At 36.1% G+C, this 22138-nt stretch overlaps 1 protein-coding gene across 1 annotated transcript in view; it reads right to left on the bottom strand.

The window, feature by feature from the left end:
* Positions 1-22138, bottom strand: part of na (sodium leak channel non-selective protein na) — a 1005813-nt gene that overhangs the window by 140684 nt on the left and 842991 nt on the right. Inside the window, exon 36 of the mRNA XM_090411658.1 lies at positions 10966-11095. Coding sequence (XP_090267784.1) covers positions 10966-11095 — 130 coding nt within the window. The remainder of the gene's footprint in view (positions 1-10965; positions 11096-22138) is intronic.

Here is a 22138-nt window from a genome sequence, read left to right as displayed (position 1 = left end):
ATAATTTTGAAATTATAAATTATTTTTTCATTGTTAGGCCGAGAACTTTTCAGACCACCCTCATATCATCCAGGATATGCTAGTGGATGGACTTTGCTCAGAGTTGCTAATTTGACATATGGTTTGAATATGGTATGAGGGTTATATTTTATTAGTACTTTGGCTATCTTTTCAGATGTATCATGGATATAGGAATAACATTGTTATGCCATTGTGTGTTTGGAGAGAGAGAGAGATAAGCAGGGGAAGCACATTCACACCACTTGTCAGATTACCATCTTTGATCCACTCTACTAAGGACAAACTCCATCCTCTAGCATATCCTGTATGAAGTTCCCCATGACTGTGAATTAGCCTACTGTGGACAGACAGGAAGATCTGTTAACATCCACCTTGGAGAACATTAGAAATTCATTTGCTACCAGTATTATAGTATGCATGGACTGGTAGACCATGCTTTGAACACCCCTTAACAAGGATTAGATAGAAGAAAACCAAAGTGCTATATAGAAGTTGATCAAGGAAGACTGTTTTAGGATTAGTAATGACTATGATACATTCTTCTGACCTTAACAAGTATAGCTGCATTAATCTCCCAAAAATTGGGGAGACCGTCATTATAAAATCAACTCCTGCACAGCTGTTATACTTCTTTTAAACAACATTAGAGAGCACCAAATTAGTATTTAGATTATTTGTTAAAATTTTAACTGTTTCACTTACTCATTGTCAAACGTGAAGTGTAACATATTGTTTTGCTCTGTAGATGCTGCTGGTTTGCAATCTAGCAAAATATAAGCCATTTAATAAACATCCTTTTATAATTTAATTTGTTTGCCATTCACTGTTAAAATAAGTTATGTTTAGGACACAGCTTGGAGCTATAGAATAGAATGAGGAATTAAGCAAGAAGAATACAAATGCTGCTTAGCTATTGACCAAGAGATATTTAACATCAATGTGTAAATGTTTGCAAAGTCAAAGGACTGAATAAGTAAGTGTGAAATCTGGAAAATGAAGGCACTGTGGAGGCAGCATAAGATGAATAATGGTAATATTCAGTTGTACAAAGAGTACAGAATGGAGCAGACCAGGAATTAGTTGGTAAGGAAAGAAAAGTGTAGTATGAGTAGAAAATTAGTAAATGAAGCTAAGAAAAGAAAAATCCTAGGAAGTTTATTTCTTTATTATATGTGATAAATAGAAAGAAGAATGATTATTGTAAGATGATGCTCATGGATGAAAATACTGGATTGGTAACTGCTGCAGATGACATAGTTGAGGTATTCAGTTAAGAAGATTCATCATGGTGTTTTATCCACATCAGCATGAAATAATTAGAAGCTCAAATATAGAGCAAATGGAAGAGGTTTGGTTTGGTTTATAGTTTATTTGGCACAAAAACTACAAAGGTCATACTGTGCCATACTAAGGTTACAACTATACACGGTTAAAGAAATTAAAGAAAATTGTAAACAATATGCCTGTACAAAAATTAGGTTCTACAAAGCAGCATCTACACAGAAACAGAATTGCTGCAGAGGGCACAGCAATACACAAGGTTAAAGGTTACGGTAGTACAAAAATTGTCAACAATACAAGTTAAATAAACAAAACAGATGTTTTTACAGCCATACATAAATAGGTAAAAAGGAATTATTATACAACATGCATGCATAAAAATAAAATTTGGCAATATGATATTTACATATAAACAAAATTACAAAAAGTTACACAAATATACAAGGTGTCCTATAGCATATAATATAAGTTAATAAACAACATGCATGTACAACATCAAGCCAAGGAATGCAGTATCTACATATAAGATTAGTACAATAAGATTACAACAAATATTATTACAGTAATACATAGAGTTAAAGAGGAATTATTATACAATATGTATGCATAAAAATTAAGTTTAGCAGTGTGGTATTTACATATTAACAAAATTACAACAAAGTAACACAAGGCTATAGAAATACATGATTGGTCAGAAATTGCACGGAGGATGGTTGAACCATGGAATGCATTGCATGATGGAGTGGTGAGAGCGAGAACGGTCAATGAGTTTAAGGAGTTGTATGATAGACTGTGTTTCTCGGGGGGGGACCTCCCCTCGATGAGTCTTGATAGACTTTGTGTTTCTTAGGAAGGACCTCCCACGATGAGTCTTTTGACTCCATGGAGGCCTGAATAATAATAATAATAACAATAATAATAATAATAATAAATTAGTACTCAACTCCTGCATATATACATCACAAAACATTACATATTTTGTAATATATACGTACAAAAGTTAAATGAAGCAATAGGGTATTTACATATAAACAAAATTACAGTGAAATGTGTTTGTATAAATTAATTCTTTGTAAAAAATTAAAAACATCGTGCAATCTGCATGAGTCTGTCAGCATCTGCCTGAGTGTATATGGTCTGGCCAGGTAGGCAAAAATTTCATTCCTCTCTCGTACAAAGTGTCAGCACTCTACTAATATATGATAAATAGTGAGAAGTGTATTGCATTTTTCACACATGGGAGGGTCATTAGCTCTCAGCAAATAAGAATGTGTAAGATAACTGTGACGTATGTGGAGCCTAGTGAGAACAATATCCTCTCTTCTCTTTATTTGTTGACTAGAATGCCAATGCTTAATTTCAGGTTTAATGTCATATAATTTGTTTGTTAATGTTTCCTGCCATTGAGCAATTAGCTTTGATCGTATAAACTGTCTGTAGTCTGTATATTGTACTGTCAGACAGTAAGTGGAGAAAGTTTGAGCTGATTTAGCAGCTGCATCTGTAGCCTCATTTCCCTTAATTCTAATGTGGCTGGGAATCCAGCACAACTGAACATGAAAATTAAGGATTTTCATTTTGTGAAACAGGTGTAACACCTCATAAAGTACTGGATGTGGATTATACATAGGAGAGGAGACAGCCTGTAAGGAGCTTAACGAGTCTGTATAAATTACACAATTTTGGTAGCAGTTTTCTTTTATATGAAAAAAAAATAAATTATAAGTGCAAGCTGAATGGCATGTAACTCTGCAGTATAATTACTGCAATCAGGTGGGATCCGGTTGGAGATAATAATATCAGGAAACACAGCAGCACAGCCAACAGAGGTATTAGTTCTTGAACCATCAGTACAGATAGGCAAGAAATCAGAGTGTGCTGCTCTGTGTGCATTAAACAATTGGAGGTAGACAGATGATGGAGTATGAGATTCTGTAGCTGACAAAGTGAGAGGTTGCAGATGGTGTGCAAACCTACCATGGAGGAATGCTGTTATGTTTAGTGTAGGCAATGTTGTCAACATTTATACCAAGAGCTTGCATAGTCTCTTTAACACGCATACCAAAAGGACGTATGGCAGTTTGAAGTGTGTGGCATTGAGCTTCCCAGTGCAGAGAAAAGAGACTAGTCCATGTAGGATGATCTGGGAGAGACTTTATCTTTAGGGCATAATTAAGAGACAACTGTTTCCATCGAAGTGATAGAGCTGGTTCATTTGCTTCAACATAAAGGCTCTGAGTGGGTGATGTGCAAAAGGCACCAGTAGCTATCTGTATACCCTGATGGTGGATGGAATCCAACTATCGCAGGTTACTCTGTGTTGCAGAACTATAGACTTGAGACCCATAATCCAGCTTTGAACGTATAAGTGCACAATAAAGATGGAGTAATGAAGCTCGATCAGCACTGCGAATGTAGAAATGTAAGTTTACTGTCAAAGATCAATCCCAAGAACTTGGCTTCTGTAGCTACTGGAATAATAGTGCGTCCCATTCTTAATTCAGGATCAGGGTGAAGACTGCGTTTTCGACAGAAGTGTACACAGACACATTTTTTTTCTGTCGAAAACCTAAACCCATTACTAAGAGCCCACAGAGAAACTTGGTCAATTGCTTGCTGAAGTTGTCTTTCAATTACCCTCATGTTATGGGAGTGGCAGTAAATTGTGATGTCATCAACATATAGAGCATTGTCTACAGTGAGAGGAAGCTGTTCAGTGATTGAGTTGATTTTAACAGCTAAAAGTGTCACACTTAAGACAGAGCCTTGGGGAACACCCTGTTCTTGATGATATGATCGAAGTAGCGTATTTCCTACTCTGACTTGGAAAATTCGCATGGAAAGAAAGTTTTTAATAAATACAGGAAGGTGTCCTTTAAGACCCAGGTTATAGAGATCTTTTAATATGCCATATCTCCAGGCTGTGTCATAAGCTTTTTCCATGTCAAAAAAAAAACTTAAAGAAGGTGTTCTTGCTTCAGAAATGCATCTTTTATACAAGTTTCTAAATGGACCAAATGGTTTAAAGTTGAACGATGTCTACGGAACCCACATTGTGTATTTGAGAGAAGACTGTTGCTTTCTAAATACCAGAGAAGTCTGGCAGTAATAATTTTCTCTAGTATCTTACAAAGACAGCTGGTCAGAGCAATGGGTCGATAATTATTTACTTGTGTTGGATCTTTTCCTGGTTTTACGATAGCAATGACAACTGACTTATGCCAAGAATTTGGACACTCTTCCTCTACAAGTATTCTATTGTATAATGAGAGAAGGAGATCCATAGAAGATGAGAGTATATGTTTTATCATTTCATAATGGATGTCATCAGGTCCTACTGCACTAGGGTGAGATAGTAGGAGAGCTCTTTTTAATTCCGCCTTAAAAAAATGGCTGATTGTATGGCTCAAGAACATTGGTAGAAAAATTTAGCCTTTGTTTCTCTTGCTGTTCTTTCAGAATTAAAAATTCAGGAGGATATGAAGCTGTTGCTGAGATTCTGGCAAAATTTTCTCCCAGAGTGTGTTCAATGGCTTTGGGATCACCAATAACACTTCCATTATGGTCTAAGGTAGACAAACAATGTGTTCTATATCTGCCTTTCATTTTCTGGATTTTATCCCATACAATTTTTGGACTGGTCATTTGATTAATTGATGTAGTAAATAGGATCCATGATTGTTTTTGACTTGAACGCCTCACATAGCGTGCTTTGGCTCGCGCACGCTTGAAAGCTATAAGGTTTAATGTGGTGGGATATCTATGAAATATATCCCTTGAATATATCTGTGATCTTTTTTGGTTGTCTGACATTCTGGGTTCCACCAAGGCTTTGGATAGAGTGGAAACCGAGATGATGTTTTTGGGATGGAGGCTGTTGCTGCCTGGACAACACTCTGTTATATATTTTACTTCTTCATTGATAGGCGTTTGACTGATGGCATCAGCATTAAATTCTGCAAGATGAGAGGTGTTCCAGTCAGCCTGGTCCATTTTCCATATAAGTATCCGAGTGGGTGAACATGATTCAGTGAAGACATTGTGCAGAGAACAGGAAAGCGACCACTTCCATATATGTTCTCTTCAACGTCCCACGTGAGCAGTGGAAGCATGGAAGGGAAGCAGATTGTAAGATCAATTGCAGAATATGAATGGGTAGGCATATGGAAGAAAGTATTGAGTTTATTATTTAAAAGGGAGAGGTTATTATTATCAAGAATTCTTTCAATGATTCAACCTCGTCTATTAGTGTTGGCACTACCCCATAGAGTATTGTGACCATTAAAGTCACCCATCAAAAGTATGGGTTCAGGCAGTTGCGAGATAAGGTTATCAAGATCAATTTCATTTAACTCAGCACTTGTTGGTAAATAAATTGAACATACTGTAATAAGAAATCCCATGGAGAAGTAAATCGCTACTGCCTCCAGAGAAATATTAAGTCGGACCTGATGGAAAGGAATATGACTGCCCACTAGAATAGCTACTCCTCCATGAGCAGGACCACCTCCAGTGAAATTCCTAAAGGTAAGGTCCTCATTGGGTCTTAAGTACATTTCATGTAGACAGAAACAGAAAGGTTTGTGTTTCTGCAACAAAATCTTGATAGCATCGATATTCTGGCAAAATCCACGATTCAATTGTAAAAATTTTCCTATTGTTTTGGTTTTACAGACTTGCCTGATTTTCTGGAGGTCGAGGGCTTACCTTTGTCATATTTATATTTTTCAATTGTTTTGGGGAAGTATGGACAGCCAGTGTCCATCTCTTCCTCTTGTAGAGTATTCAATACGTCTGATGTGTTAGGTTCAGTTGGTAAGATTAGTTTACTTTCACTGGGTACTGAAGTATCCATTTTTTCTGTGGGAGTATCTGGTGGTTTATCTTTAAGTGATATCTTAGAGCAAATGGAAGAGGATAGCTTACTGGTAAGTGAACAAGCAATATATGAGAAGTTGAGTTTATGTTAATAAGGCAATTGGACTTGATGACACATCACCACACATCTTGAGGGAATATTCCACGAAGTTAGTGTCAGTCTTGTTGAAGGGTTTTGCAACAGCACAAGTCTCAAAGGAGTAGAAGGAAGACAGAATTGTTCTACTTTGATCCACTGAAGTGGAACAAAGGTGTGATAAACTGGGCTTCAAAATATTGGCCAAACTGTATATCTGGAGTTAGAGTGTTATCGAGGTTGGTGACAACTAAGATACAGAAGTGGGTTGATATTATAATAATTTTCCACTTATTGTGTGTGTGTGTGTGTGTATGCTTTTGTGTAATTACAGTTTTTATATTTTACCACAGAAGATGTCTCTGTGACAGGAATGGAATATTACAATTACTAATCTTGTGCTTAATTCTTTCTTTTGTGCTTTTTATTATTATTATTATTATTCAGGCCTCCATGGAGTCAAAAGACTCATCGTGGAAGGTCCTTCCTAAGAAACATAAAGTCTATCAAGACTCATCGAGGGGAGGTCCCCCTAAGAAACATGAGGTCTATCATACCACTCCTTAAACCCATCGACCGTTCTCGCTCTTACCACTCCATCAGGCAATGCATTCCATGGTTCAACCACCCTCCATGCAAAGAAACCACTCCTCACCCTCTTGCTCATGGTTTCCTTTCGTAACTTCCAGGGATGGCCTCTTGTCATCACTCCTTCACGCTGTTCAACCAAGCGAAAGAACTCCCCAGTGTCAACCATGTAACCCTTAAATCCAATTATGAGTTTAAACCAGCACCTACCAACCTTAATACATGAATAATTGGTTTATAAAGTTGCACTCTGGAAAAGAAGTAATGTTGGACATCTCCATGTCTGACACAGTTCTGAAAACATTATTCATATTCCTTGATAGAAGGAATGAGAGTCTTTGATCTGAATCTCAAAGTTCTTGCCACTTCAAGTTCCAGGAAGCAAAATAGTGGTATTGCACTGGGTGATTAAACTCAATTACCACTTAGCAGTGCTTAGCATCACAGACACTTGAACTGTCCTCTGAGGATGGTGTGACATCTCAATGCCCATCTCTTAGTTCAATCTTAGATAGTTTCTTCCAATCATCTGACTTTTTTTGGCTGGAAGATATATCCTGCACTGCTAAGGACACTGTAGGATATATCTGGCTACCTGCTAACCAAGCTTCATCAATATTCAGCATACTCCCCATTGTCTTTTTTTGAACCTCAGTTCTACCAATGTTTTAGACTTCTGAGGCTGAGTCCTAGACCAGTGGTCTCCAAACTTTTTTGATCGCGTAACAGAAAAAATAAATAGTGCATTGAGCAAAAATCTATTGTAATAAGTATTATAAAGAGGAAATATGCCTTGTATCATCATATAATAATTAAAAACGCCAGATATTTTTACACATTATTTTTATTATTAACAGCTTATTACAATATTTAATGTGAACAATGGCCTTGCATTTTTTTCATAATTTCTTGAAATTCTGGTTTGATGACTTCTGATACTGCGATACGAAGGCCTGGTTCCAAGTTTAATTTATTTCGATATTTGGTTTTAATACCTGTCATTGCAGAAAATGATACCTCACATAAATAAGTAGAACCAAATGGTAGGAGTGCATCATTTGCTGTGTTTACTAAATTGCTATACTCGGACTTCAGTCCCATCCACCATTTGTGAAGGGATTTCTGTTGAAATTCGTTTTTCAAAGTTGTGTTGTATCTAATGTCAATTAATTGCTCTTGAAAAATAATTGGAAGGTAGTCCATTTTTACATTTTCTGCAAATGGATATAAAATTCATGGAAATTCTTCACCAGGAAGATCTGTGAATAAGTTACAAAAATATGTCTCTAAACTTTTTAAATGTGCAGATATTAGACTTTTTGTTTGTTTTACATTTACATTATTTTCTGTAACGAAATCAGATAAAGAAACATCCCTTTTCAAATTTCTCTCTCACAGCACCATTTTCTTTTGAAATGCAGTTATTTTCTCATTCATTGTTAAAACGTTACCTTTCCTTGAAGAGACAAATTAAGCATGTTTACTTTTCAAAAATATCAGCTAGGTAGCATAGTATTAATAACCACTTATCGTCATTGAAAAGATCTGAAAATTTCTTATCTTTATCCAGTAGGAAAATGCCTAACTCATCTTTTAGTTCTACAACTCTCTTAAGCACTTTTTCTCGAGATAACCAACGAACCTCCGTGTGGTATAGAGGATTTTCATGGATACTGCCCATCTCTTGACATAGTACTGTAAATATTTTACTATTCAAAGGGCTTGTTTTTATAAAATTAACTATACTGATAACATCCTGCAGTATTTTGTGTATGTCAGGCTGCATTTTTTTTGCCACAGTAGCTTGCCTGTGGATAATACAATGAATGAATTTGACATGTCGTGCTATTTCGGTTACTTTTCCTTTGGATCCTTTCTTTGTACCAATTAAAGCAGCTGCTCCATCGCTAGTTATGCTTAAACAGTTTTTCCACAAAATATTGTTTTTAACAAAGAAGATATTTACTGTTGAGAAGATATCTTCCCCTGTACATCTTTCCTGAAGTGTCTCACAAAAAAGTAGTTCTTCGTGTAATTCATTATTAAAATAATGTCTAGTAAATACCAATAACTGAGACATGTTGGCAACATCTGTGCTTTCATCAAGCTGTACAGCAAATTTCCAACATTGAGTCATTTGTTTTAATAGTTGCTTCTTTAAATTATCTGCAATGATTTCTATATGTCTACCAATAGTATTTGCTGATAAGGGAATACATTTTAGTTTATCTGCATATTCTTTTCCATGGATTATTTCTACCATTTTTATGGTGGTTGGGAGTACAAGTGTTTCCACAATGGTGTGTGGCTTTTGGTCTTTTGCAATTAAGAATGCAACCTCAAGAGTTCCCTCCAAATATTTATCGTTAATTTTAGTGAATTTTTTTAAGTTGTTGGATTGATGTTTGAATGATGTTTGAACGATTCTTTGAACGATGTTTGAATTGAGAATTACATTCTCAATTCAAACATCGTTCAAAGAATCGTAAAGATTTGTGTTCATGTTCAGGATGTTTAGTTTTTAAATGTCTTACTAATAATGATGGTTTCATACTTCCATTACATAGCGTCTCATGACACAATACACATGTAGGACGAGGTTCATTGTTGACTATTGTCGATATAAATCCCCATTTCGAGTAGTCTTCTTGATAATTTCGAACTTTCTTGGGCAGGGTTTTGTTAAGTTTCAGATTAATGTTTTTATCACTTAATTTGACTGATAATGAACTTGTTTGAATAGAAGAATCAATCCTATCTTTTCCTTGTTGTTCGTCTGATGTAGAAGTACTATCATAATTATCTTCAATTCGCGGTTTCTTTGGAGGAAATTTTTTTAACCATTTATCCATTTTGTGAGGGTTAATTTGTAAAATTTAAATGTAATTCATTTACTATTGATAATATCAAACACTTTTAAAAAATTTTAGCAATTTTGATAATATTAATTCACTATTTCTAGTGTAAACATACAGGTAAGCACAAAAAGGCATTGGAATTGCACAGAAACAATATATACTAAAAAATCGTTAAACTTACTACTAATAGTCAAATAATCAATACAACTGTGGTGTTCATCTGTAGATAGCAGGATAACTAAGCAATTTTCCTTCTCTAGTTGGGCTTGTCAACACTAGGATGCTCTACAAACAATGGCAATGATAAGAAGTAAGAGATTTACTCCCTAGCTTTAAAAAACATGACAGCTTTGCCACGGACGTTTATGTGTGCAAAGTCTCCCAATGTGCGCTACTCGCAAATTTAAGTTTACAGGATCTTTATAACATCTTTGTCTATATTAGATATATGTTTAATTGATGAAAGAAAGTAATATTCTTTATCTTTAATTAATTACTTAATTTTTTTCCTATCAATATAAAACTTTCTTTGATGTATCGACTCGCATACCCCGGGGGGGGGGGGTACACGTACCACTCTTTGGAGACCACTGTCCTAGACAATGCAATTATGAAATCTGATGATATCTTCATCTCCCACCCCTCCCCCAAAGCCTTAAAGATGACTGAAGACAATGTAGTCTGCCACTGTTGTTTTCAAATGTTCTCAAAGTAATTCAAGTGTTTTAATGATCTTCTTTTTATCTAATCCTATAGTTTCTTCTAATGTTATGGCTTTTTTCCATACTGTCTACTGATTCTGCCATAATCTGCTCTCTAATTTCATATACTGGCTTTCCTCCTTAAATTTTGTCAAGATCAATTGCATTTTACAGTCTACATGATCCCTTTCTTCCAACTGAAGATTGTTATTCTAATACCACAAGTTCAACGCTGCTTAATTTTCTCATTCACTCTCTCACCATCATATGATGTGTTAGGTAATGATCCATTAACAGATCTTCAAGTCACATTCTTTATAGTGTGTCCAAACATTTCATACTCCTCAATTCTTGTTTTATAACAGTACTACTAAATAGCTTATTCTATAATTTAATTTTATTTGCTTTAATTTTATTCCATTAACTTCATTGAATCAATTTTTAATTTTTATTTTTATCTTATTCTTCATTATAAAATGCAAAGCAAGCATTCAAACCAGATATTAGTAATAATGTAATGATGTAATGCATGATCTTAAAGTGATACAAAGAAATTACTTACCAACAAGCAAATTAAGAACAATATAAGTAATGATAACGTAAAAAGAACAAAAGTATATCAAGCTTCCTGTAAAATGTCCACAGTCTGTTTCCCAGTAATTGTTGCCTGGTGTACAATGTGGAGGACTCAGCTACAATACAGTAAAGTAAAGTAAAGAGTTTTAATATACTATTTTCAGTTTCCTCTTCTCAAATGAAAATTAATATAACAAAAATATTCTAAAGTTAATAGTTTAATAAATAAACTATTGACAGAACTAAATGACATCAACAGACTGAATGTAGACAGTTGCAATAAAACAATCATATCTGTCATATTATACCTTAAAATCATTCGCACATTTTACTCACATGACATTCTACATTTAAAAAATAAAAAAAAAATCATGTCAGTGACATAAACTACGAGGGACGTCCAGAAAGTAAGTTCCGATGGGCTGTCAGAGAAACCAAAATATACTTACAAAAAAAAATTTATTGAAAATTAAAGTAGACATTTTTCACTACTTTTCTACATAATTTTTGCCATTGTTCAGGCACTTATCATAATGGGGCACCAAGAGTTGTATACCTTCATCATAGAAGGTTGCCGCCTGTGACACAAACCACGTATTGACTGCTTCTTTAACCTCATCGTCATCTTGAAACCGTGGGCCACCAAGTAAAGATTTCAGATGTTTGAACAAGTGAAAGTCACTTTGCACGAGGTCAGAACTATATGACGGGGGATGACGGAATTGTTCCAAGCTGAAGGTGGCAAGAAGTTGTTGTATTACGCCAGACATGTGTGGGCAAGCATTATCATGAATTAAAACAACGCCCCTGGTAAGCATGCCACGTCGTTTCTGGATCACACGACACAGTTACTTAAGAGTTTGGCAGTAATTACTTGCGTTGATTGTGGAGCCTTGACCCAAGAAGTCTACCAGCAAAATTCCTTGACTGTCCCAAAACGCAGTGCACATGATTTTCCAAGTGGAAACCGTTGTCTTCAATTTCGTCTTGACTGGTGATGAGGTGTGCCTCCACTCCATAGACTGTTGTTTGGATTCAGGGGGTTGCATGTAACACCCAAGTCTTGTCCCCAGTGACAAGTCTGCTCAGGAAAGCATTGCAATCCTCATGGTAGCGTATCAAGAATTCCAATGTACTGCCCAGCTGATTCACTTTGTGTTGTTCTGTAAGCAACTTCGGCACCCAGCGTGCACACAATTTCTGATAATTCAGTTTCTCTGTCACAATTTCATGAAGACATAAATGTGGAACTTCTGGAAATTGCAGCGAGAATGACATCATAGTGAATCCCCTATTCTGTCGACTCTTCTCTTCAACTGAATGCACCAAATCATCAGTCACTAAAGATGGTTGCCCACTCAGTTAATCATCATGCACACCTGTCCTTCCTTCCAAAAGTTTTACCCGTCTTCATACCACTGAATCACTCATTGAGTGTTCTCCATAAACCTCAATAATTTGCTGATGAATTTCAGCTGCTTTAACATTCCTCGCATTCCAGCAACGGATAACTGACCTAATTTCACATGCGGCGGGCGATTTGATTTTCTTAGACATTATAAACACACCAAGAAGTGTATGCACTGCGAGAATGTCTGAAAATGCCACCAATGCCTTGCTAACGAATCAACAAACTTAGCATGTATGTGCAAAAATGAAATTGCAGCACTGCAGTGAAAATATTTAAAAATGGAACATACTTTATGGACGTCCCTCGTATATACAGTACTTATATAACTGTAAGACTAACTTGATGTTAATTAATGTTTATTAATTATCATGTCTTACATGAAAATTAATAAACAAAATAAAACAGATTTAACTTATATATGTGTTTTTATAAAATTTCTGATGTAGTATCAAGAGCATCTTCAGTATACCTTCCAAATTTAACAAGGACAGAAACTGGTATATTCAATAAAATTTTATGCTAAGAAAAATACATACATAAGTTAAATCCATTTTATGTTATTTATTAACTGTAAGAAGGATTACAATTTCTAGGACTGTGGTCTCATAAATCAGCATCAGTGTGAGTCAAAGAATACTAATACAAATTTCAATACAAAAGAATAGAGAAACATGTACATTACAAATAAAATCCTTCTAAACATGTAGTCATGTAGCAGTAGGATAAAACAATATTTCGATTTTTGGAAAAAAGTCAAAGGACACTATAGTGTAGGGAACAAACATCCATGGCTCCTAACTCAACAAGACGTGGGACCTCATTTCGCTGTGATGACTGCAGCAATCCTATTGAGCATACTTTCCACAAGTGTACAATAATGATCAATGGGAATTTTGGACCATTCCTCCTGTAAGCACGTAATAAGGTCTTTGAAAGTTTTCTTTCACTTGGTTATATTATAAATTAAAGATGCCAAGAAATTATATTCTTGGTTTAATCCTTTATCCAAGTGTAAGCAAATAAAAATCTGCATGTGAAGTAACATCATGACTAGGCTACTTGTATATAGAGTCTAATGACTTCACATTAATTACCTTAGTATCCCACAATGCAATGAACATATTCACACATATATGTATAATGCTATTCATTATGGGAAGGGCCACCACCCAGACTGGTTTCAACCTTTATTGAGACTGTGGTCTTGGTCTGGCTTCCACTCATTAGTGGAAGCCAGACCAAGAAGTGATACCAAGGTTGAAGTAATGCAGAAGTCATATTTATTATTATTATTACTACGGGAATCTCCATGGAGTCAGTAGACTCATCGCAGGAGACCCAAGCTATCAAAAAACAATATCTACAATATCTATCATATCTCTTCTTCAATTCATTTACAGATGAAGAACTCACAACTGAGTCAGGCAATGCATTCCACTCATTCACCACCCTCCAGGCAAAAAACCTAGTTCTTACACCCTTTGTTAACCACACTTTTCCTTAATTTTCCAAGGATGACCTCTTTCTTTCATCAATATCACACAGCTGAAACATTTCCCGTGCAGCAATCTTATAAAAACCCTTCAGTAATTTAAATGTTTCTATCATATCCCCTCTTCTTTGACTATCAAAAAACCTCTGCAATCCACAAGCTCTCAATCTATCAATGTAGGGAGCATTTTTTACATCACTAACCAACTTAGTCACTCTCCTCTGAACCCTCTCCACAACCTCCTCATCTCCAAGAAATCCAAGTGACCAGACTTGAGCACAGTAATCCAAATGTGGAAGTATCAATGCCATATAAAGGGGAATAATAACCTCTTTATAATAATAATAACCTCTTTATCTCTGGATGTTAGTGTATTCCTCAATAACCAAGTAATTCTATGAGCAATCTTGGACACCTTAGCAATGTATCCCCTGAACTTCATCTCCCTATCCACCAACACCCCAAGTCCCTATCCTGATCAATCTCTTGGAGTACCATTCCATCAATGTAGTACACAGCTGGTAACCTTTTAATCCCAAAATGCATAACTTTATATTTTTACACATTGAACTGATATCCATTACCTTTTGCACATTTTGCCAGCTTATTCAAAACGATCCTGCAAACTCTCAACATCAGCCTGATTTTTTTTTTGCATCATCAGCAAACAACTGAATATCTCCCTTTAAGCCATTTCCTATATCATTTATGTACAAATTAAACAATAATGGCCAAAGCACACCACTGGTCACCCCTCATCCTGGACTATGCTCCTCCATACACCACTTTCTGGTATCTCTCCCTGAGCCATTCTCTTATCCATATCACTAGTTTAGTATCCATCCCCATCTGCTCCAATTTGCACAATCCTATCAAAAGCCTTAGCAAAATACAGAAGTACCACTGTGTAGCCTTTTCCTTTGTCCAACTCAGATGTCATTCTATTATAAAAAGTTAATAAATTAGTAAGGCAGGATCAACCTTTAAAAAAACCATGTTGGCCCCTATAGAGTATCATATCCTGATCCACCCATTCTTGAATTTTGTTTTTAACCAACTTTTCCAATACTTTTACCACCACTCCCAAGATGGCGATTGGTCTGTAATTTGCCACCTTAATGCAAAGGAACTACTTTGCCTTCCTTCCACTCCCTAGGGACCATACCAGAGTTCAAACTTAAGTTAAATAACCAAGAGGAGTTGACAATTCCTTTGCACATTCACACAACATCTCAGTTGATATTCCATCTAAACCTACAGAAGTTTTGCATTTAAATTTTGCAATATACTGAGTACCTCTAATTTATTAACCTCAATAATCACATTAGCTATTGCTACAGGTACAGAGATATCCTCACTTGAGTGACAGACTTTTGAAAAGTGATCACTCAGTAACTCTACTATTACATCGGAATTGGTGACCTCAGTACCATCAGCACCCACTAAAGATATCCTTGCAAAGTCATTCTTCCTTTCACTTGCCACATAGGAAGAACTCTTTGGGATTATCCTTGATCTCCTTGGCATAATGTCTTCTCATAATCTGATTTAGCTTTTCTTACTATGCTGGTAACCTTCCTAGCTTGAGCCTTGTACTGCTCATGGGTGTACTGATCACCTTTCTCTTTGTAAATTCTCCATAACATTTTCTTTTTTTGCAGATCAAGCTTGATACTACTACTCATTCATCTAATGCCTACTTTGTTTGTCTTCTTGACCATGGGGACACAATCTGATATTGCCTTCCTCAGATACCCACTGATTTTATCCCATGCACTGCTAACATCTTTCCCATGCAATATGTTCTGCCATGGGACTGCTGCAAGCTCATTCCGAAGCTTGTTATAATTACCTAACCTGTAGTTCCGTATATACCCTTTCTTAAGAGAGAAATTCACAAATTTTGCAACCTCCAAGTCAATATCACATCATTGCTCTCATCAACTGGAGGTAACAAGGACACCTTACTTATGTATATGTCCTCTGAATCAATGACCAGGTCCAACACTTTCACACCACATGTCCCTTCAGTTATGTGCTGTTTCAAGTAATTATCTCTTAGAAGATGTATGAATTCCATTTCCCTTTTGCCAAGTGATATTTCCTCTTTCCAATTGATATCACCATAATTGAAATCCTCCATAATAATCACTAACCCTGCACTTATTTGCTGATGCATGAATTCAATTCAATATTACCCCTGTATACCCACTTGCCTATAGCAGCAATTAACTGTATGTTTCATTGCGTTGGTCACTATTTTACACTAGATCACTACAAATGAACTACCATTCACATGTCTATCCTCTTGATATACTACTTTCTGTGGCTGCAACTCATCGGCCATCATCAACAGTACTCCTCTCCCCGTTCTATCTTCTCTATCCTCCTTGAAACCACATCGTCTGCTGACAGCCAAGTTTCACTAATGCCTACAACTTTTGGTTAGATTGCACTGACTAATGCCAAAAATTCTTCTCTCTTATTTCTAATGCTTCTTGCATTAGTATATAAAAATTGCAGATTCCCTTTAGTTCTTGTACCACCTTCAGAAATGATATACGTGTCACTAATTTCAGTAGTCCCATGCCTATTTTTATCCACTCTATTCTGCAATTTATTCCACGAATAAGGATCGACAAATATACAATCACTGCATAAGTTTCCCCCTCTTACACTCAACCTTTTCAGTTTCCTTGCCCAATTTCTTCAACTTGTTCAGAAAACATTAACTTTTTCAATCGCTTATGACCTTCCATGTTCAGATGCAACCCATCTCTTGCATACAGTTGTCTTTTGCCTTTAAACACACTCCAGACATCAACAAATTCCAGACCTCTTTTTTTGCACATTCTTGAAATATATCATTCATTATCATCGCTGGTCTAATTAACTCATAATTGTCAAAACGAGGCAGCACACACAATATCCTCCCTTTGACACTTTTCCTCTTCATGATATCTAACAACGTTCCTAAATCTTTTGCTACCCGATTAACATTACCATTCAGGTCATTTGTACCCACCATAACTATCATATTTTCTGCATCATGCCCTCTCTTTATTGCTAAAGCCACTCTCTATTGTTCCACCAGCCAAGCACTCCTCAAGCATATCGCTCTCCATACCCTTAATCATAGAATCACCGGTTACATGTTAAAATTACATGGGATAAAATTACATATAGATAAAAATACACTAAGAAAAAATTACACAAATTTGAATATTCACACCGAAGTTTTTTACTTTAGAGTTTTTAAATTTTTATGCTGAATTTTATATTTATTTTCAGATAAGAGTTCCGTTAATTTTGTAATACTTTATAAGACCTACCTTTTGACTTTAATTTGATTAAAATATTATTGGTATTTTGTTGTCAAATTAAACACAAACTTTCTTAATATTGCTTTTATTTTAAAAAATAATAAAAAACAAACACTAAGTCATATAAGCTATACAATGTAAAAAATTCAATCGTCTATTAGAGTCGTAATTCTGTACAATATTTGAAATATATTGTTTTAACGAAATGTACCTACGACGTCCTGGGTTTCGTTGACCAGTTAAATGCTGCAAATAGTTTGTATGTTATAAAGATAATTCTTTAACAATGTTATCCAAAAATTTCCAAACAGCTGGATGGAAACACTGAAAGAGCGACTGAAGTCCATAGTACCATTCTTCGATGCAATTTGTAGTTCTAGCTATACAGTTGGCTGCAGAGTGTCTATGGTTCCAAGTAGAAATATTGAATAGACATTTATAAGTGCCATTCCTGAGCCGTCGACCTCGAATATATGTACGTTCGAAGTAAAGGAGAACTTGCTCGATTTGTTCATTATATTCATCTAAATTAGAGAACAGATCAGCAACTTCTAAAAATGTTTCTAACACTTCTTATTCTTCTTCTGGTAAAAGTGCAAGTGATTGTAACATTTTAATGTGTACTGCAAATGACTGATTGGATTCATATAGAGATTTTAGTCCGCATTCATTTACGTTGCGTATAATAGATTGTGATAAGTGGAAAAAGCAGCCACCAATTTCGATGTTTTCAAACAAGGTATGGAAAGCATTCGTTGCTGCTCAAAATCGGTCAAAATTTTTCGTGGTCGAGCTTGAGGAATTTTCTTCAGTAACATGTTCAGCATCTTCACATATATTTCTTCCTTTTTCCCTGGTAGAAGAGCCAGTAGACAAGGAAAAGCGACGGCTGAATCATATTACACATGGATACTGTATAACTGATAATATATTTCTGGAACCACTTTAAATGTACCATCTGCTAGCCAAAAATCGTGAACTACAAGTTGATCTACAAGAGTCTTGTGACCAATTAGTATTATACGTTCTGGATCTTCTGCCCTGGAATCATGAATAATCCATTTAGAGTACTTCTCTGATATTTCAAAATTTTTATTTTCTGGATTTGACAGAACGTTTCCGATTGTTTTAGCTTTGGATCTATTTAATTGCCTCATCATGGAGCTCTTCTTCGGTAGGCACATTTTTAATCTGTATGATACAGTCACTAAGCTTTTAGCTATAATTGCATAAGCCGTTGCACCTGGATTCGACATTTTTCTTTTCATTTGATTTGCAAGTTGATGAGCTGCAAGACTTAAAGCTATGACCCCCTCATAGCTTTAAGCTATGAACACGAGACTCTATTTATTATTATTATTATTATTATTAACATCTGACCTCCAGAGTCAAAGAACTAATTGCAGGAGGTCTATACTTTCTAATACCAAAAGATCATTGCACCATGTCTCGAATTCATTTACAGTTTCTGCAATCACTACACTTTCAGGCAATGCATTCCACTCACCAATCACTCTTCATGATGCTTCTCACTCTTCATGATGCTTCTCACTCTTCTGCTCACATCCTCATTATACAGCATCCATGGATAACTTGTAGTTCTACTCTTGCTTCCCTCTACTCCATGAAACATCTTCTCGACATTAATCTGATAAGAACCCTCGCCAACTTATGTCTCAAACATATCCCCTTTTTTCTATTCACAAGGCTTTGTAAATTGCATTCCCTCAATCTTTTCTTGTGTCTGACAATCCACAGACCTGACACTAACTTAGTAAACCTTCTCCAACACATCCTCATTTCCCTGAAAACCAGGGATAATCTCTTTTTTTCATCATGTCAATGTCCACCTCATTATTGCCATAATCTGTTGGAATGTTCTCACAATATTAACTATGTCACCCCTAAACGTCCAGTCTCTGTCCACCATGACTAGGAGTGGGCTAGTGTCACTAGTGAACGGGGCGGTTGTGTTAAGCTATGCTAGAAAAAGTGTTTTTAAATTAAAGTATAGTGTGGCTTTTTGTCTCAAATTGCACTAAAGTTGTGCTTCGGATGGATATAAGTGTATTCCAGTGGTATTATTGTTGAAACTTTGTTGTATATACTGTGTCTTCGCTGCTGTTTGTTGCACTACTTCAGCGTCTAAAGATGGCATCTAACAAGAGACATACGTTAACAGCTCAGAGGACTTCTATATGAAAGTCTGGCTCTGTCTTGGATTTTTTGAAGTGGATGCGTTGCAGAAATTGCTATATGTATGCACCAAAGAATGCGAAGGATCTGTGGACTGTTTGGCTAAATGAGAAGAATGAAAACGTCGACGTATGTGAGAAGTGTCGGGATAGACTGAAGCGATTAGGAATGGAAGCAGACATTGGGAATATAGTGGAAGAACTTTGGCAGGAGTTCATGAGAATGAAAGTAACCTTCATCTCCTGCAAGAGGAATTAAAAGTGCTCAGTAAGGAGGTTCTGGAAAATATTAAAATGGAGTTAAATGTGTTGAATAGAGAAATTAGGACTATGGAGATTACTTTAGCTGAAGTAACTAGAACAGGATTAAGTAAGGGAGAGTCTGTGGTGAATGATGAAGTAATAAATAGTATGGGAGTGACTAGGATTCAACAGAATGAAAGCACAAGAGGTCTAGAAGAAATGAGATGTCCTGAAAGTGAGGGTATAAGTAAAAGAGCATTGAGGGAAAGTAATGAAACTGGGAGTGTCATGATGAATAGCATAGAAAACGAGGCCGTGAGTGATGCTTGTTTGGACTTGAGTGAAGTTATGAGTGGTACAATATATGGCGATTCTATGATTAAGGGTATGGAGAGCAATATGCCCGAGGAGTGCTTGGCTGGTGGAACAATAGAGACAGTGGCTTTAGCAATAAAGAGACGGCATGATGCAGAAAAAAAAGATGATAGTTATGGTGGGTATAAATGACCTGAGTGTAGTATTAATCAGGTAGCAAAAGATTTAAGAACATTGTTAGATATCGTGAAGAAGAAAAGTGTCAAAGGGAGAATAGTGTGTGTGTGTTGCCTCGTTTTGACAATTATGAGTTAAACAGATGAGTGATGATAATGAATGATATGATTGCAAGAATGTGCAAAAAAGAGGTCTAGAATATGTTAATGTCTGGAGTGTGTTTGAAGGCAAAAGACAGATGTATGCAAGAGATGGGTTGCATCTGAACATGGGAGGTCATAAGCGATCATAGAAGTTACTGTTTTCTGAACAAGTTGAAGAAATTGGGCAGGGAAACTAAAATTGAAAAGGTTGAGTGTAAGAGGGAGAAACTTATCCAGTGATTGTATATTTGTTGATCCTTAATCGCAGAATAAATTGCAGAATAGAGTGAATAAAAATCAGCATGGGACTACTGAAATTAGTGACATGTATATCAGTTCTAAAGGTGGTACAAGAACTAAAGTGAAAAATTTTTGTATACTAATGCAAGAAGCATTGGAAATAAGAGGGAAGAATTTTTGGCATTAGTCAGTGCAATCTCATCAAAAGTTGAAGGCAATGAAACTTGTCTGTCAGTAGATGATGTGGTTACTGGAATTGAATGTTATGGGTACAGTATTTTCAGGGAAGATAGAGAAGATAGAACGGGGGGAGGAGTTATGTTGATGATAGCTAATGAGTTGCAGCCAAAGAAAGTAGTATATCAAGAAGATAGACATGTGAATGGTAGTTCATTTAAGGCGGTCTGGTGTGAAATAATGACCAATGCAACCAAATATACAGTTGGTCGCTGCTATAGGCCCGGGGGTACAGGGGATGATATTGAATTCATGCATCAGCAAATTAGTGCAATGAGTGCAGGGTTAATAATTATTATAGGGGGATTTTAATTATGGTGATATCAACTGGAAGGAGGAAAAATCATGTGGCAAAAAGGAAATGGAATTCATACACCTTAAGAGATAATTACTTGAAACTGCACATAGCTGAAGGGACACATGGTGTGTGAGTGCTGGATCTGGTCATTGGTTTGGAGGACATATGCATAAGTAAGGTGTCCTCATTGCTTCCAATTGGTGTGAGCGATCATGTGGTATTGACTTGGGAGGTTGCAAACTTTGTGGATTTCTCTCTTAAGAAGGGGTATATACGGAAATTATAACAACCTTCAGAGTGAGTTTACAGCCGTCCCATGGCAGAACATATCGCAGGGGAAAGATATTAGCAGTGCATGGGATAAAATCAGCAGGTATCTGAGGAGGGCAATATCAGAACGTATTCCCATGGTCAGGAAGACAAACAAGGTTTGTCTTCCTGACCATGAATTAGATGGATGAGTAGTAGTATCAGGCTCGATCTGCAAAAAAATAAAATTTTATGGAGAATTTACAAGGAGAAAGGCGATCAGTACAATGCTCAAGCTAGAAAGGTTACCAGCATAATAAGAAAAGCTAAATCAGATTATGAGAAGACTTTGGCCAAAGAGATCAAGAGTAATCCCAAAGAGTTCTTCCACTATGTAGCAAGTAAAGGGAAGAATGACTTTGGAAGGATAACCTTAGTGGGTGCTGATGGTATTGAGGGGACCAATTCAGATGTAATAGTGGAGTTACGGAGTGATCACTTTTCAAAAAGTCTATCACCCAAGTGAGGATATCTCTGTACTTGGTTAGACTATAATAAATTTAGTTTAATCCTTTATCCAAGTGTAAGAAACAAAGTTTGCACCTGAGGTATCTTCAGGACTGAGGCAACTCGTGGTAAAGGTGGACCAAGTGGGAAAAAACTTCCAACATCTTTCTCTAAATCCAGAGTAATTTAATAATAAGGTGAGACACCTTTTGGCAACTCGTATAGGTAAATATGACTTCTCCATTGCTTCCACGTTAGTATCACCATTTCTGGGTCTAGCTTCCGCTGACAAGATCTCAATAAAGGTCGAAACCAGTCTGGGTAGTGGC

Source organism: Typopeltis vanoorti, chromosome 21 (assembly GCF_054136105.1).
Source record: "Typopeltis vanoorti isolate ZY-2024b chromosome 21, IOZ_Tvanoo_1.0, whole genome shotgun sequence".
In the NCBI taxonomy this organism is placed as follows: domain Eukaryota; kingdom Metazoa; phylum Arthropoda; class Arachnida; order Uropygi; family Thelyphonidae; genus Typopeltis; species Typopeltis vanoorti.
Note: the sequence above shows the minus strand (reverse complement) of the source record. Positions and strands in the feature narration are given on the sequence as shown.